The 18,797-nt window shown below is 39.0% G+C and overlaps 2 protein-coding genes across 2 annotated transcripts in view; both read left to right on the forward strand.

The window, feature by feature from the left end:
• The window catches only part of LOC143031597 (uncharacterized), an 8,486-nt gene extending 217 nt beyond the window's left edge, over positions 1-8,269 (forward strand). Inside the window, exon 2 of the mRNA XM_076195666.1 lies at positions 3,269-8,269. Within this exon, the coding sequence (XP_076051781.1) occupies positions 3,385-4,740 (1,356 nt within the window). The 5' untranslated portion in view covers positions 3,269-3,384 and the 3' untranslated portion in view covers positions 4,741-8,269. The remainder of the gene's footprint in view (positions 1-3,268) is intronic.
• A 1,728-nt stretch (positions 8,270-9,997) lies between these two features.
• On the forward strand, positions 9,998-16,115 carry LOC143031596 (uncharacterized). The gene is made up of 2 exons (XM_076195665.1): positions 9,998-10,169; positions 14,616-16,115. The coding sequence occupies exon 2, from the start codon at positions 14,746-14,748 to the stop codon at positions 16,105-16,107; it is 1,362 nt and encodes a 453-aa protein (XP_076051780.1). The 5' UTR covers positions 9,998-10,169; positions 14,616-14,745; the 3' UTR covers positions 16,108-16,115.
• The last annotated feature ends 2,682 nt before the right edge of the window (positions 16,116-18,797 follow it).

Here is an 18,797-nt window from a genome sequence, read left to right on the forward strand (position 1 = left end):
CGTGTAGATTTATTTATTGTGTGGTAGAGGTCATTTCCCTTACCTGATGTTGGTTGGTTTGGAGGTAGTTTTGATCGCATATGGGCGCAGCCAATTTGGTAGGTAGAATGTAGTCTTCAAAATGCTTATTGATTGTTTACATTCTCGCATGATAAGTATGCAACCACCATAGATACATAGCCGTAAGTTAGGTTTCCTAGGTTACAATATTTTTGGCAAGTTCTTTTTAATGGAAAGTTTGGGGGGTTACAGGGGTACCATACATCATTTGGAACTGAAATACACAAAATACATGCAGCGAAATGTCTTACGATGGGAACCATTGCTTAAAAAACTAGTAATTTACATTATATCGCGTTGTTCCAGAAATAGCATCATTCTCTATAACTTAACGAAAAAGCAGTCTTATATTGTTTTCTTGATTTGTGAACAAGATTGTCGCGGACACAAATCAGTTTTCACGAAGACATAATTGTAATTAATTTATAAGTGTCTGTTTTATCTGAATCACCATAACTCAACAAGCTACTTCCATCATGCGCATTATTTTAGTTATTTAGTAGTTGATAGAACCGGAATGGGGGGGGGGGCGTGAGGTGAGCGGAACCTAACCTAGGTATAGGTAAGGTACGGTTGACTAGATTATCTTTTCTCTAAGAATATAGACACACACACACACACACACACACACACACACACACACACACACACACACACACACACACACACACACACACACACACACACACACACACAGCCAAAATTCACTCGATTACCAGCCAATGTTGTGTTTCGGGCGGGAAGGGAGCGAAGGTGTTCCCTGGCCAATGGAAACCAGTAAAGGATTCGCAAACATTGATTTCCAGTTATCTGTGCCATTGTATCCTTCATCATCATCATCATCATCATCATCATCATCATCATCATCATCATCATCATCATCATCATCATCATCATCATCATCATCATCATCATCATCATCATCATCATCATCATCATCATCATCATCATCATCATCATCATCATCATCATCATCATTGTCGTCGCCGTCGTCATCATGATCATGCTCATGAACATCGTCATCATTATTATTATTATTATTATTATTATTATTATTATTATTATTATTATTACTACTATCATTATTATTATTATTGTTGTTGTTGATATTGTAGGATTGTGTTTATCACTTACCTGATTTCTGTGTAAATTCTGCTCCTCTGGTTGTTTCTGCTTCACATCACACTTCTATCACACCCTATCCTAGCTTACCTAACACCTTTGCCTATTAGTAAACCTAATCCTAGCACAATTCCACTTGCTGCTTCGCCTCGTTTATTTCAGTATCGCTGCGCTTCGAGTCGTTACTCCAACTCTCTAGGGCGGGGAGTTGGGTGTGTGTGTGCGTGTAAGGTCACAGTATTACCCATAGATCGGTCATACGAGGTCTGAGCTCTCTTCCGGGAGGGAAATAGCTGTCGATCACGAGTCCAACACGTGATCCAAAGACCAAGGTGAACACACACACACACACACACACACACACACACACACACACACACACACACACACACACACACACACACACACACACACACACACACACACACGGCTCGGTGGCGGAGTGGTAAAGCACTGGCCTCACAAGCCAGAGAACCGGGGTTCGATTCCCCGGCCGGGCGGAGATAAGTTGGGTTTGTCTCCTTTCACGTGTAGCCCCTGTTCACCTAGCAGTGAGTAGGTACGGGACGTTAGTCAAGGAGTTGTGACCTTGCTGTCCCGGTGTGTGGTGTGTGAGTGGTCTCAGACCTACCCAGAGATCGGCAAATAATAAACTCTGAGCTCACTGCCGTAGGGTGGTGTCTGGCTGTCTCGACAGAGACTGCAGCAGATCCGAGGTGAATACACACACTCTGGGGGACCCGACGCCCTCGCGTCCCGGCGGCTTTCCCGCCTCACTCTGACCTTTTGACCTCCCACCGGGGTGCCAATTGTGCACCCCCCACTGTACCAAATTCAATATTCACACCATAGATATCATCATTATTTTTTGGCTTCTTTCTCTGTAATGTTTATTCATTTACCACTGTGGCTTTTTATTTCCATGTTAATTTTCACTTTACCATTTTTTTCCAGTTTTTAGGCTATATAATAATACTAATGACCCACTTTCGGAGAAGAATAAGCGAAAGTAAAAATATCCGTATATTTCGATCACTAACTGCGATCCTCTTCAGCAGATGTGAAGAGGATCACAGTTAGTGATCGAAATATACGGATATTTTTACTTTCGCTTATTCTTCTCCGAAAGTGGGTCATTAGTATTATTTTACCAATGCACTACGACATTACTTTGTTGTTAGGCTTTATGATTTTAATTTTCTTCTTCTTCTTCTTCTTCTTCTTCTCGTACCTTGCTGTATTTCTATATTTTCATCATACTCTTGAAATATTAACACGTAATATATTTTGTATCAGAATATTCTAGAAATAGCATCATTCATCATAACCTGGAAGCTATCTTATTTACAAGTAAGATTGCTACTATATTCACTCAAATTTCTTATAACTCACTTGATTTTTTTTTCACTGGATAACTGTAATTCAACAAGCTACTCCGATCGTGCTCCTCGTTTTAGTATTTGATGGAAGGGAGGGGTGGTTCTAACCTATCCTAGGTGTATGTAGAGACACGTCAGGATAGATTATCTAGAAGTCATTTACTTCTCACACAAGGATGTCAAAAGTCAACATTTTATTTCGTGGTATTTCTACGGAATGGCTTTTTTTGCCCGCCAACCCTGAGGTTAGGGACGTGGGTCACTGCAAAATGGTAAACAAGTGATTTGCCGTAGGAGTAAATATCAGAGTCTCGTGATTCTCTCAAACGTTGATTTATGATATCCTTGATTGGTGTGAGCGCGCGCGTGTGTGCATGAAAATTTGATTTCTTATTCCAACTTTGCTGTTGTATCCTACATTATACACAGATTTCTTAATCTTGTGTCCTCTATATCATTGCAGTATTTTTTCAGGCACTTATTTTCTTTATCGTTTCCCAATTCATGTATGTTCTGCACAATACATCATTTTTTATATTTGGGTAACCTTCCATTTCTTTCTTCTTTTAAGTTTTGTATTTAATAATACGAGGTGTTTGTTCCCTTCCCCTACTGCATTTTGTTTACTGCCCCATTGTATTTCTATACGCTCGTGCTACTTGCTTTCAAAAACTTAGATGTCGGGTTTATATATATTTTCTTTTCAGGTTGAGGGGTGAACGTAAGTAATTCCCTGGAAAAGGTATATTCGTCATATAATAAAGAGAAACTTGTGTGGCGACTGTGGCGCACATCTCCTACGAGTCATCATAAATATCCCGAGATGACCCACACTGGGGAGAAATCTTTCCAACGTGACCTGTGTGATGGAGCTTTCTCAGGAAAGATTGATCTCAAAAGACACATACCACACACTGGAGAAAGACCTTTTCAGTGTGACCTGTGTGAGGCAGCTTTCTCACGAAAGAGTAATCTCAAACGACACGTGGTTACCCACACTGCAGAGAAGCCTTTCAAATGTCAATTGTGTGTCGCAGCTTTCTCACAAAAGAGTTATCTCAAATATCACATGACGATCCACACTGGAGAGAAGCCTTTCAAGTGTGACTTGTGCGATGAAGCTCTCTCAACAAAGAATGCTCTCAAATATCACGTGATGACCCACACTAGAGAGAAACCTTTCAAGTGTGATTTTTGCGATGCAGCTTTCTCAGGAAAAAGTGTTCTCGAACGACACGTCATGACACACACTGGAGAGAAGCCTTTCAAGTGTGATCTCTGCGACGCATCTTTCTCAGGAAAGAGTGCTATCAAATACCACGTTATGACCCATACTGGAGAGAAGCCCTTTAGTTGTGACCTATGCGGTGCAGCTTTCTCACAAAAGGGTGTTCTCAAACGACACGTGATGACTCACACCGGAGAGAAGCCGTTCCAATGTGACCTGTGTGATGTAACTTTCTCAAGAAAGAGTAGTCTCAAACAACACTTGGTGACCCACACCGGAGAGAAGTCATTACAATGTGACCTGTGTGATGCAGCTTTCTCAAGAAAGAGTAGTCTCAAACATCATATAATGACCCACACCGGAGAGAAGCCTTTCAAGTGTGACATGTGCGATGCAGCTTTCTCAACAAAGAATGCTCTCAAATACCACGTAATGACCCACACTGGAGAGAAGCCTTTCCAGTGTAACCTGTGTAATGCAACTTTCTCACTGAAGAGTTCTCTCAAACAACACATGATGACCCACACTGGAGAAAAGAATTTCAATTGTGACCTGTGTGATGAAGCTTTCTCAAGAAAGGGTAATCTCGAACGACATGTGATGACCCACACAGGAGAGAAGCCTTTCATGTGTGACCTGTGCGATGCGGCTTTCTCAACAAAGAATGCTCTCAAATATCACGTGATGAACCACACTGGAGAGAAGCCTTTCAAGTGTGACCTGTGCGATGCAGTTTTCTCGGGAAAGAGTGCTCTCAAATATCACACGAGGACCCACACTGGAGAGAAGCCTTTCAAGTGTGACTTGTGTGGTGCAGCTTTCTCAAGAAATGATGTTCTCAAAGGGCACATGATGACACACAGCGGAGAGAAGCTTTTCAAGTGTGACCTATGTGATGTAGCTTTCTCAAAAAAGAAGGCTTTCAAATATCACGTGATAAACCACACTTGAGAGAAGCCTTTCAAGTGTGAACTGTGCGATGCAGCCTTTTCAGGAAAGAGTGCTCTCAAATATCACGTGATGATTCACACTGGAGAGCCTTTCACGAAGAAGCAATTGTAATGTTACGGATCTCTGCAATTATCTCACCTTTTCTATGGCACATGAGCCGTGATTCTGGAATCGCGGGTGATGGAAAAGGCTCACATACAATAGTCCGGGCCGAAGCTTGCACTGCTACTATCCGGGGTATGGCGGGCGACGCCGGGACAACCCCCCCCCTGGCGTCCCCCCACGCATACCCTCGCTACATACCCCTTGCTTCCTCTCCGAATCACGCATCAATCACACGTTACAAATCGCGTCACGTCCATATTAACCATCCAGGCACACTATGCAACATTCATTCATGCTCTTTCGCCACAGTAATATATTAACCCATTCAACTCCGATGACAAGATGTCTTGTCATTTGGTCAAATAAAACAAAAAATCATAAAACACCAAAATGTTTGATCAAACACCAGAAAAATATGACGTCAGTCCTCGCTTCGCTGCGAGCGAAGCGAGGACTGACGTCATATTTTTCTGGTGTTTGATCAAACATTTTGGTGTTTTATGATTTTTTGTTTTATTTGACCAAATGACAAGACATCTTGTCATCGGAGTTGAATGGGTTAAGTGCCTGTTTTAACTGAATAACCATAACTCAACAGGCTACTGACACCTCGCGCCTCTATTTAGTAATTGATAGAATAGGCACGCCTGACTACATATTTTCTAACGTCATAGACATCAAAATTTTACTTTTATTTGAGGGCTTCTGGTGCTAAATCAGCAAAAATTCACTCGATTACTCGCGAATGCTGTGTTTCAGAGGTGTTCCCTGGCCAATGGAAACTAGTAAAGGTTTTGCAAGGATAAGATAAACATTGATTTATGACATCCTTGATATCAGGTGGGCGATATCTATAAAAATGTACCAGCTTTTCGTATTACGTTATCTGTACTATTTTATCCTTCATTATACTTTTTTTTTTATGTTATTTATTTTTTAATGTTCACTCGTCCACTGTGGCTTATAACTTGTATTGATATTGAAGGAGATATTTTCTCTATAAAATAACAAACCACTCCAACCACGCACCTTGGTTTAATATTTGATGGAAGGGAGGAGCGAATTTAACCTATCATAAGTTAGGTAGGGACATGTTAGACTAGATTGATCGGAAATAATTTACTTTTCACACATGGATGTCAAAAATTGGTGGCTTCTGGTGGTATTTCTGCGGAATGCAACTTGTTAGAGGTTAGTGGAGCGGGATGGGAGGCACGGAAAATGGAAAATAAGTGATTTCCTGTAGCAATAAATATCATATGCTCATGAACCTCTCATCGTTGATTTATGACAATCTTTGTTGGTGTGTGTATATGGAGTAACCCTCTGCGAGAAATTAACAAAATTTTGTTCTCTCCAACTATGCTATTGTATCCTATGTTATAGGCCTATCTCTTTTCCTCGTATCTCTTTGCAGTATTCATTCAACTTGTTTTCCATATTTTTCTGATTAATTTTTACTCCTACAGTCTTTTTTCTCTCATTTTCTGCACAACTATATCGTTTTTAGTATTCGTTACGCCTTCCGTTTTTTCCGCTACTGCATTTTGGTTAATGTCCTATTGTATTTATATACGCTTGTTGTACCTCTATTACATGATCTCAAAAAGTTACATGTCGAACTTATTAAACATTTTCTTTGTGGTCAAGGGGTACCCGAATATTCCGTATATTCATTATATTATGAAGAGAATCCTGTGTGGAATCTGTGGTGCTCAAATCATACAAGGCATCTTAAATATCACGTGATGGCCCATACTGGAGAGAAACCTTTCGAAAGTGACCTCCTGTGTGACGCAGCTTTCTCAGGTAAGAATGCTCTGGAGCGACACGTGAGGGATCAAACCGGACACAAACCTTTCGAGTGTGACCTGTATAAATAACTATTTCTTACATAAAAGTAATCTCAACGACACGTGGTGATCCACACTGCAGAGGAGCCTTTCCAATGTGACAAGTGTGATGCAAACTTCTCACAAAACTGTTCTCTCAACACATAATGAACCACAAATGTGACCTGTGTGATGCAGCTTTCTCATAAAATTGTGCTCTCAAATATCACGTGATGATTCACATTGGAGAGGAGCTTTTTAAGTGTGACCTGAGCAATACAGCTCTCTCAACAAAGAGTGCTCTCAAATATTACATGATGACCCACACTGGATAACAGTCTTTAAAGTGTGACGTGTGCAATGTAGCTTTCTCAGAAAAGAATAATTTGAAATATCACGATGCCCACTGTGACCATCTGTTGCCATTCTGTTGTCACCCCTATGTGCCCTCTTTCTTTCGTGCGTTTTCGTTTAGTCTGTATTTCACTCTACTTTCCTTTCACCACTGCATCTGTTACGTACGATGGTAACTCACAGTTTTAGTCGGTAGGCCTTGTGCCTCCGATCATACGACTTAGTATAGGATATAGCACATCACATAATGTTAATTTTAGTATTATCTCGTGTATAGGAGGGGGAATTAAACGGTGGAGATGTTTTGATTTTCTTCACGAATTCTTCTACAACGTGATTCTCTTAAGTACTGTAGGTACACCAAGGGACTCCCTTCGAGAATACTCAATTTTGGTCCTATGTCAGTTCTGCAGTGACGTCATGATTTCTTAAGTCCAATGATCTTTAACTTTATATTTAAGAACCTCCCCTAAAGGCGTGATCTTAAAATCGTGAACCAATTTACTTTTCTCCGTTCAGATCCGCCGTTACAACTCCGTATGCAATATTGCTTACTCATGCAATCTTGAATTCACTGCACACTGACTTGGTTTACATATTGTATACATCAGCAAAACACAAAAATAAAATCGAGTTCCAAAGGCTCTGTTTAAAAAACAACGCTAGAAGCGAAGCAATAAAATTTCTCGAACTATTGTCTACAAAACAGCCAAACGAAATCCTCAACACCTATCCCTCTATCTACCTCATCTGTCTATATCTACGAGCCTCTTACAACATTAACGAGACATCTTACCAGTGTAACCTTTGCGGTGAAACTTTCACACGAAAGTATGATCTAGATATCACGTGATGATCGACACTGTAGAGAAGTGTGACCTCTTATGCAGCTCTGGAGAGAGTCCTTCCAAGTATAACCTATGTGATGCTTCTTCCTCGGAAAGAATGATCACAAACGACACTTGGTGGCCCACGAGAGGAGCTCTTCAAGTGACATTGTGATGCAGCTTTCTCACAAGAAATTTTTTTTTGACTTCACGTGGCAACCCATACATCTTTTCAGCTTTCTCACGAAGGACTTATTTCAAATGTCACGTAGAGCCTCATACTTTCTCATGAAAGGTTGATCTCGTGTATTGATTGATGACCCACATTGTGCTGGTGAGAAGCCTCTCCAGTGTGACCTGGTTTATTTAACCCATTAAACTCCGATGACAAGATTCCTTGTCATTTGGTCAAATAAAACCCAAAATTATAAAACACCAAAATGTTTGATCCAACACCAGAAAAATATGACGTCAGTCCTCGCTGCTCGCTTCGCTCGCAGCAGGACTGACGTCATATTTTTCTGGTGGATCAAACATTTTGGTGTTTTATAATTTTGGGTTTTATTTGACCAAATGACAAGGAATCTTGTCATCGGAACTTAATGGGTTAACTCTTCTATATGATGGTACGTTCAACAATTAAATATTGATCCAGTGTTATAGACCTGTTTGGTTGGGTCGTCACCCACGCAGGTTGCCAGTTGTTATTGTTGGTTGACCCTCGGTTGTTCAGTTATTTGAATGGTATTTGATTGACCTATTGTGTAATTGCATTTTTGCTTTTTTCGTAATGAAAGTCTTGAGTGTTCCATTAAGTGCACGATTGTATTTGTAATTACGAAAAACCGTCGAGAATGTTAGCGAGTGCTGTGACAATTGTTTACCTTAGCATTGTGCAAAGTTGCATGAAATATACGCCGTTGTTACTTGTAATTTGTGTTACTGTAAATATAACTATGGTAATATATTCAGCAGTGTTTATTGAATCCCTGGAAACACAACACCCACAGTTTAATATTTTTTTCAAGATTGCATATGTTGACCTGCTCATTGTTGTGATACAGCATACTAAAGATTACACTTCAACGATACGTGATGACCCACACTGGAGAAAAGCCTTTCGAGTTTGTCATATGCGGTGCAGCTTTCCCATGAAAGAATAATCTTAAATATCACGTGATAAGCCACAATGAAGAGAAGCCTTTAAAGTGTGACCTGTGCGATGTAGCTTTCTTAGGAACGAATAATCTCAAATATCACGTGAAGACCTGCACTGGTGAGAGGAATTGTGCAAAGTTGCCTTGAGTGTACGCCATTGTTACTTGTAATTTGCTACATTAAATATAACTACGGTTATGTATCCATCAGTGTTTAATAAAATATATTCAAGAGTGATATAAGATGGCATATGATGACTTACTCATCAAGATGTTAGTTCAGTGGGATGGTTTTGTTATTATCTGAGCCAAGGAGAAATTGTTCGTGGAGTCTAGTAGTTTTGGTTGAATTGTTGTGGGAAAAGACTCTCATTTGTGGGAACTGGCATGGATCACAGTGGCAACACTAGCCTCAGCCATTTACAAAACATTCATAGCCAACAGAAAAAAGCATGTAGAGGGCAAGTAAATGGGCGAAATGCAAACAAATGGACTGGCATTATGGATGTATATGTTAGATTAATTTGGTTAACATTCATAGCCAACAGAAAAAAGCATGTAGAGGGCAAGTAAATGGGCGAAATGCAAACAAATGGACTGGCATTATGGATGTCTATGTTAGATTAATTTGGTTAACAAACAGCGTGTTGTTCTTTGAAGAATAAACAATATAAGATTCTTTCAGCTCTTTCTTTATACTGTATGTATGTTTTATGTAAGTGGCATATACAGTGCGTTTGAAAAATAGCCTTCATTGCATCATCGACAAATCGACACTTTTTAGTAGATTTTGTATGTTTCATAAAAATATATATTTACGCTCCACAATTACCATATTTAGTCAAGGTCAAAAAAGTTGGAAACATTTTATTTATTTATTTATTCATTTATTTATTTATTTATTTATTTTTTTATTTTTTATTTTTTTAAGAATTGCAGAATTGGACTGTATATACTGTCTACATTCTACTAGACGGGCCGACACTAGTCTTCCTCGGAACGAAATTCAATTTCAGAACTTCACGTCTAATCTCTAAATTCACTATGCACTGATTATGATATTGTTACAAGTTCTTTATATTCATTCTAACAAGTCCACTTGTACTAATTTATTACAAATAAGTGGCATAATTGGGAACATAGCAGTCATACAGGTAACAAGCAAGTGTTATTATCATTATGGGTACTTGTCATTCGTGTAGATATATTTATTGTGTGGTAAAGGTTATTTTCCTAACTTGTCCAATTTGATAGGCAAATATAGACTTGAGAAAATGTTTATTCATTGTTTACGTTCTCGCATGATAGGCATGCAACGACCGTCACCATGGATAAGTTAGGTATTACATTTTCTAGGTTATCATATTCTTGGCAAGTTCTTTTTAGGGTAAAGTTTGCGGATCACAGGGGTATCATACATTATTTGGAATATGTCAAATACATGCAGTGAAATGTCTAACAAGAGGAACCATTGCCTCAAAAAATGTTAGTAAGTAATTTACTTTATATCACAATGTTCCAGAATTAGCATCGTTCTCCATAATGATAATCTAATGAAAAAAAAAAATGTTTTCTTGATTTGTGAGTAAGATTGCTATGGACACAAATCAGTTTTCATGAAGACCTAATTGTAATTCTTTTTAAGTAAATGTTTTCAATGAATAACCATAATTCAGCAAGCTGCTCCCATCATGCGCCATGTTTTAGTAGTTGATAGAACCGGAGGGTGGGTGAGGTGAGCGTAACCTAACCTAGGTATAGGTAAGGTTGACTAGATCATGATTATATATATATATATATATATATATATATATATATATATATATATTATATATATATATATATATATATTTATATATATATATACACACACACATACATATACCAAAGGCTTTTTCCCCCTTACACAGGGGGTAGCCAAAAAGAAAAAGACAGAGAAACTACTCCCACCCATTTCATTTCCCATAAATTCCACTCCCCTCCACCCTCCTTCCCATCTTGGCACCTCCTGGATGACAGGTCATCCCTGCATCCTGCCCACTGCCCTGGGTCAGAAGTAGTGTTGCATGACACAGCTCATCCACAGCAAGGCAACTTCATAAATTCGGTGACCCCCCTCTCCGTCCCCCCACACAGAAAGGAGAAGACGGGGAGAAATCCCATTGGGCTGCATCAAAAAAAATTTCTCGTACATGCAACCTCACTCCCCATCCCCCACCCACTCCCCCTCATGCATCACAGTCTCATCTATACTTACTCTTACTCTTACTCTCTTGGTGTTTGGGCCGCTTGCTGACCCCTCACTGCCGTTACTATCTGCCTCCATTGACGTTGGTTTTGTGCACTTGTCATCCAGTCTTCCGTGTTCTCCATCCCAGCACTTCTTAGGTCTTGTTTGATGTTATCCATCCATCTTCTTCTGTGTCTTCCTACTGATCTTCTTCCACCACCACCGATAATTCTTTCCGTCATGACCTGTCTTGGAATTCTGTCCATTTCCATTCGGGCGACAACCAGCACTTCTTAGGTCTTGTTTGATGTTATCCATCCATCTTCTGTGTCTTCCTACTGATCTTCTTCCACCGATAATTCTTTCCGTCATGACCTGTCTTGGAATTCTGTCCATTTCCATTCGGGCGACATGACCAGCCCATTGCATTCGTCTTACCTTTATTGTATTTATGATACTTCTTTGATCTGCCAACTCTCTCAGTTCATGGTTGTGTCATTGTCTCCATGCTTGTTTATCTACATCATACACTGGGCCAAACATCTTCCTAAGGACTTTATTTTCAAAGACAGATAAGGAGTGTTCCATTCTCCTTGTGAGACTCCGTGTTTCATCCATGCAGCAAAACTGGTATGATAAGGGTGTTGTAGATCCTCAGTTTTGTCTTTTTAGATATGTTCGCTCTTCCCAGGACTTTTTTGAGACTGTAGAAACATTGATCGGCTGATGCTGTTCTGCTTTTAATTTCTGTTTCTATATTATCATCATCATCAACTATAGATCCAAGGTATTTAAATCTTCTGCACACCCCATACCTGATACTGTCTATTTCTAATCGTTCCTCTCTATTAACGTCCTTTTGCATTCACATAAGCTCTGTTTTTGCACTGTTCACCTGTGATCCCATTCTATTTGCTCTCTCTTTAAAGGCCATGAAAATCTCTTTTACCCCTTCTAAGGTTCTATCTACTAGGTCTACATCGTCAGCGTACGCCATAACATTTACCCTTCCGGTTTCAAGCACCAGTCCATGATTCTCCCTTGGAATCCCATTGATAGCCCTCTCCAGTATCAGGTTGAAGAGCAGGGGGGATAATATACATCCCTGCCTCAGTCCACTTATTATTTCAAATGAGTCAGTGTATTTATTACCGACTCTTATCATTGCTCTTCATTCCTCATATGCCGCCTTCACTAGCTTTACTAGCTTTGTTGGAATGCTGAAATCTTATAGTACTATAGTACTCTCCACAAGGCCTGCCGGTGGACATTGTCATATGCTTGCTTAAAGTCCACAAACATATGCCAATGTCCAACATTGTATTCCCAGCATTTCTCTAGTGTATGTATATATATATATATATATATATATATATATATATATATATATATATTTATATATATATATATATATATATATATATATATATATATATATATAGTATACTTGGGGCGCGGGTTCTCCTTGATACACATTAAGTTAAACAACACAGCATTGTCACAATTATTTATCTTCCTAATATTTTCAATTCTCTTCACTATAGTTCTGACTTTATGTATGTATATATATATATATATATATATATATATATATATATATATATATATATATATATATATATATATATATATATATATGTATATATATATATATATATTGGGACCAGGCATCCTTCTCCCTGTAGCCCCATAGGGGACATTCCTAAAAAAAAAAGTAAAGGCATAAGAGGGTCTAGGAGTTTTCCAACCAGCACCCTAAGGTTTGGGTCTTTTAATGTGTGTGGATGTGGTACAGATGAAAGTAAAAGGGAAGAGATAGGTAGTATGTTTGTGAGAAGAAAGATGGATGTGTTGGCTTTGACTGAAACTAAGTTGAGAGGGAAGGGCGAGTGTGAGTTTGGGAGTGTAATTGGGAGGTGTTCAGGAGTGAAGAGAGGAAGAGGGAGACTGAAGGAAGTGGATAGTTTTAGATACTTGGGTGCGAATGTAGTATAGAAGAGTGAAGGTGGAGGTAGAATGTAGATTGAGAGAAGTGAGTAAATGCCTTGGTGGATTAAAGAGTGTAATGAGGAATAGACATTTGGGAATAGATGCTAAGAGGAGATTGTATGAAGGAGTGATTGTGCCAACAGCACTGTATGGAGCAGAAACATGGAACATAAGAGAGGAAGAGAAAAGGAGTTTGAATGTGTTTGAGATGAGGTGTCTGAGAAGTATGATAGGGGTTACTAGGCTAGATAGAGTGAGGAATGAGGTGAAGAGGAGAACACGGGTGGTAGGGGAGTTGGGAGATAGGGTGGATGAAAGAGTATTGGGATGGTTTAGACACATGGAAAAAATGAGTGAAGAAAGACTGGTAAAAGATGTATGGAAGGCAGATGTGGAGGGAGTGAACGTGAGGGGGCGACCTAGGATGAGATGGATGGATGGGGTGAAAGGGGCTTTGGGAAAGAGGGGAATATCTGTTGAGGAAGGATGGGAGAGGACAGAAGATAGGGGTGAATGGAGAATGGTTGTATATGGATGATGTTGTGATGCATGAGGTGGAATGGGGGGTGAGGTAGTATGTATGAGAAAAATTTGATGCAGCCCGAAGGGATTTCTTTCCGTCTTCTCCTTTTATGCATGAGGGGAGGTCGCCGATCTGTGGATGTGCTGTGTCTTGCGACACTGCCTCTGACCCAGGGCAGTGGACAAGATGCAGGGATGACCCATCATCCAGGAGGTGCCAAGATAAGAGGGAGGGTGGAGGGGATGGAATGAGTAGGAATGGTTTTTATGCCTTTTTCTTTTTGGCTACCTCCCTTGTAAGGGGGGAAAAAGTCTTTGGTATATGTATGTATTATACACACTAAAAACCCACTGTTGATTGGATTTAAGAAAATAAAGGAAATAACAATTTCCGTGTATTTCGATCACTTGCTGTGATCCTCTTCAGCTGAAGAGGATCACAGCAAGTGAACAAAATATTCAGAAATCGTTATTTCCTTTATTTTCTTAAATCCAATGAACAGTGGGTTTTTAGTGTATTTACTAATGTGTTACAACATTACTTGGCAGTGATATATATATATATATATATATATGTTTGTGTGTGTGTATTATTAATGGGCTTCTGGGGTTATTTCAGCCAAAATTCACTCGATGCTGTGTTTTGGGTGGGAGTGGGGGGAACAAACTCACAATTTTTTAGTTTTTGCTCAACCTTCCATTTCTTTCTTCTTCCTTTAACTTTCATATTTAATACAAGTTGTTTATTTCCTTCCTGTACTGTAATTTGGTTAATGCCCCGTTATATTTGTATATGCTCATGTTATTCCTATTACATGCTATAAAAAAATTAATGTCGAACTTATATATTTCCTTTCAGGTTGAGGGGTAAATACAAATAATTCCCTGGAAAAAGTATCCAAAATTTCTGTATGTTTGTCATATAAAAAGAGAAAAATTTGTGGCGACTGGGGGACACGTATCCTACAAGTCATTTTAAATAACCCGAGATGACCCACACTGGAGATGAACCTTTCCAGTGTGATGCAGCTTTCTCAGGAAAGAGTGCTCTCAAAAAACACATAATAACGCACACTGGAGAAAAGCCTTTCCATTGCGACATGTGTGAGGCAGCTTTCTCACGAAAAAGTAATCTGAAACGTCACGTGGTGACCCACACTACAGCTAGGCCTTTCAAATGTGACCTGTGCGATGCAGCTCTCTCAACAAAAAGTAGTCTCAAATATCACGTGATGACTCACACTGGAGAGAAGCCTTTCAAGTGTGATCTTTGCGATACAGCTTTCTCTAGAAAGTCTGCTCTCAAACGACACGTATTGACCCACACTGGAACTGGAGAGAAGCCTTTCAAGTGTGACTTGTGCGATGCAGCATTTACAAACAAGAATGCTCTCAAATATCACGTGATGACCCACACTGGAGAGAAGCCTTTCAAGTGTGACATGTGCAATGCATCTCTCTCGACAAAGAATGCTCTCAAATATCATGTGATGACCCACACTGGAGAGAAGCCTTTCAAGTGTGATCTTTGCGATGCAGCTTTCTCAGGAAAGGGTGTTCTCAAACGACACGTATTGACCCACACTGGAACTGGAGAGAAGCCTTTCAAGTGTGACTTGTGCGGTGCGGCTCTCTTGACAAAGAATACTCTCAAATATCACATGATGACCCACACTGGAGAGAAGCCTTTCAAATGTGATCTTTGCGATGCAGCTTTCTCACAAAAGAGTGTTCTCGAACGACACGTCATGACCCACACTGGAGAGAAGCCTTTCAAGTGTGATCTCTGCGATGCATCTTTCTCAGGGAAGAGTGCTATCAAATACCACTTGATGACCCACACTGGAGAGAAGCCCTTCAATTGTGACATATGTGGTGCAGCTTTCTTACAAAAAGGTGTTCTCAATCGACATGTGAGGATTCACACTGGAGAGAAGCCTTTCCAATGTGACCTGTGTGATGCAACTTTCTCAACAAAGAGTAATCTCAAAAGACACTTGATGACCCACACTGGAGAGAAGCCATTACATTGTGACCTATGTGATGCAGCTTTCTCACAAAAGAGTCACCTCAAACATCACATGAAGACCCACACTGGAGAAAAGCCTTTCAAGTGTGACTTGTGTGGTGCAACATTCTCGCACAAGAGTAACCTCAAACAGCACATGGTGACCCACACTGGAGAGAGGTCTTTCAAGTGTGAGCTGTGTGATGCAACATTCTCAAAAAATAGTAGTCTCAAACGACATGTGGCAACACACACTGGAGAGAAGCCATTCAAGTGTGACTTGTGTGGTGCAGTTTTCTCACGAAAGAGTAAACTGAAACGACACATGGTGACCCACACTTGAGAGAAGACCTTCAAGTGTTACCTGTGCAATGCAGCTTTCTCAGAAAATAACACGATAAACACATTCATGTAAAAAATGTACATATTTGCCAGACTGCTGGATGTGAAATTACTTAGTATTGTTTGGACATTGATATTGTAATGTATAAGCTTATCTAAGTTTGATTGGGAATTCTTAAAATGAAATTTTAGAGATTTATTTTATATATAGGAAATTGTAAAGTTGTTTCATTTGCTTATGAAATAGATGAAGTCAATGGTCCATTCCTGTTTGTTTTACAAATGGGAAAGTGGTCAAGATTCAGTGGTGGCTGGAGAGTCGAAGGAAACAGACAATGTTGTTTTGGTAAGGCTGGAAAACCTTTCTAAATTTGCTTTAAATGATTAATTTATCTGTAGAGTATGTACACAAGTTTTAGGAATTGTTCCAGTGGCAGTGCAAATCTAATTTCTCTCCATTTTTAATAAGTGAAGGTAATATGCAATTGATGTGTTAACCAGTAGAAATTAAGTTTGTGATTTAACTGATTTAGTGTATTATTGAATTACTCAAGGTTTATGAAGAGTCTAGTGATACAAGACAATTTTATTCCATTTCTTACATTAAAACTATATTGTACAGATATCTCTACTACACTTCATTACTACATTCTTTCTAATTCATACCAACTATTCATTCTAATTTCTGGAGTTGGTGAGGCTTTATAATATAATGGAAAATTATTGCACTTTTTAATTTCCTTACAGAAGTTTATGGATTACCAATGAAAGTTTATAAATGTACATGATAAAGCATAACAAAATGGTGGAGATGCGGGGCACAATGCAGTAATGGCTAAGCATGGTAATAGTGGGTGACAGTAATGTTACATATGAGCCTGTACAGGATAAGGAGGCATCTGAAGCCGATTCAAATAAAATGGATGAATTAAAATTTACCAAATCATGAGAAATAGATCAACTTATACACGCTGACCAGGTTCAATCACTAGACACACAAGCAGAAGTCAATTAATAAAATTGAACCATTTCAGGTAAAAAACATATGAACCGGCCATTGCATACATAGAGCACAGCAGGACAAAAAAAGTGGTCTTTAAGAGCTCCCATCACCAGGAGCTATCATATCAGCCAATATACAAGGCCTTGAATAAATATTGTATTACTAATAATAATGGTAATAACAGCGTAAACAATTATAGCAGTAATAACAAAATAATGATAAAAAACTAACTAGTGTATATAGAGCAGTCTTTAAGAGCTCCCATCACTAGGAGCAATCATATCAGCCAATATACAAGGCCTTAAATATACATTGTATTATAATAAAGTAAATGAAAATAATTTTTTTAAAATGTTAATAGCATGAAATTCTCTCTCAGGATGTACTACAGCAGAAAAAACTACTAGCCACGCCCACCTTACAACTCCTCCACTCTTGCCACACCACTCACAACTCATCAGCAAAGAGGAAATTGGAGATTTGCTATACATCGAACCACCAAACAAATGGTGGCGAAAATTTAAATTCCCCGCCCTGTAGTTTTTTTTTTTTTTGTAATATCTTCGGTTGTTCTTTACGGATTTTTGTCACTTTTGTTTCATTTGAAAGAAAACATGCTCTTTTTTCTACAGTAAAAAATACAAGATATTTTATTTTCATGTTTATAAAAACTGAATTTGAAGCATTTTTAATTATTCAGATGGAAAAAAAACAAAACAATCATAGGTATTAGTTTGAAAAATGTATTCAATAATATTTATTCCCCAGACTAAGCTTTCATTTCATACCAAGCCAAATGACGAGAAAGGATTTTCCATTAAGTAATTAGAGCTTACTATATCTTTATTAAATATTCACTATGCCTTACAAATACATGGGAAGAGCACAATGCCCTGAGTATTACACACTAATGTAAGGGATATTTATAACTCTATTCATTAAACACACATTTGAAAAAAGCATCTCTATAAAGTGATGCAACACTCCCTTAAGTATTCTGTTAACAGCTGGTAAAGGAGAAAGCCAACAAGTCACATGCCGGAACGAACTGCAGAAGTGGGGTCGCCAAGCGCTTTTCCTGCGGTCACCAAGACATCTTGTATGCTGTTTTTATTATTATTGATTCAATACAATAATCATGATGTTAACTTTGTTCTTTATAGCCTTACATTAACTTTCTTACACATTTATTATACTTATTCCATACTAGTCAACAACTAGTCATATGTAAGTAAAGATTGACAGACATAGAGGTGAGGTGGCAAAATGAAAAGTTAAAGCTAGAGTAGTGAGTTTATTCAGACCTTTACCGTCTTCCTCAGTGGACTGAAAACGGGAGAAGAAACAAGATTCGTCAACAGCTTTTAATGTGATTTGACGACCCTGCGTTACCTCACCCTGGTCTCATGGCTTCACACTCGTCAATCGCCAGCTGCGCGGATATTTGGGACCAGGACATAAATCCCCCACGGGAAATAGTGGTGTTTTCGGCGGCAATGCATGCCGCCTCCAAAACCTTCCTTCTCTTTTTCCTTAGTTTTCTGTATAATATGTGGGTTTCTTTCCAATTCGGCAGATGTAAGCCTTCTCATCACCAGTACAAGTGTTATATATAAAATTCCTTCTACAGGTTGTGGAAAGGCTTACATCGGTGAGACATGACGCGGCCGAGACAAGAGACTAGAAGA

This window comes from Oratosquilla oratoria, chromosome 12, assembly GCF_046742065.1.
Source record: "Oratosquilla oratoria isolate Oo_2021 chromosome 12, ASM4674206v1, whole genome shotgun sequence".
In the NCBI taxonomy this organism is placed as follows: Eukaryota; Metazoa; Arthropoda; class Malacostraca; order Stomatopoda; family Squillidae; genus Oratosquilla; species Oratosquilla oratoria.

Excerpts from the sequence above, each read along its gene's own strand:
- LOC143031596 (XM_076195665.1), top strand. The coding sequence starts at position 14,746 with ATGACCCACACTGGAGATGAACCTTTCCAGTGTGATGCAGCTTTCTCA.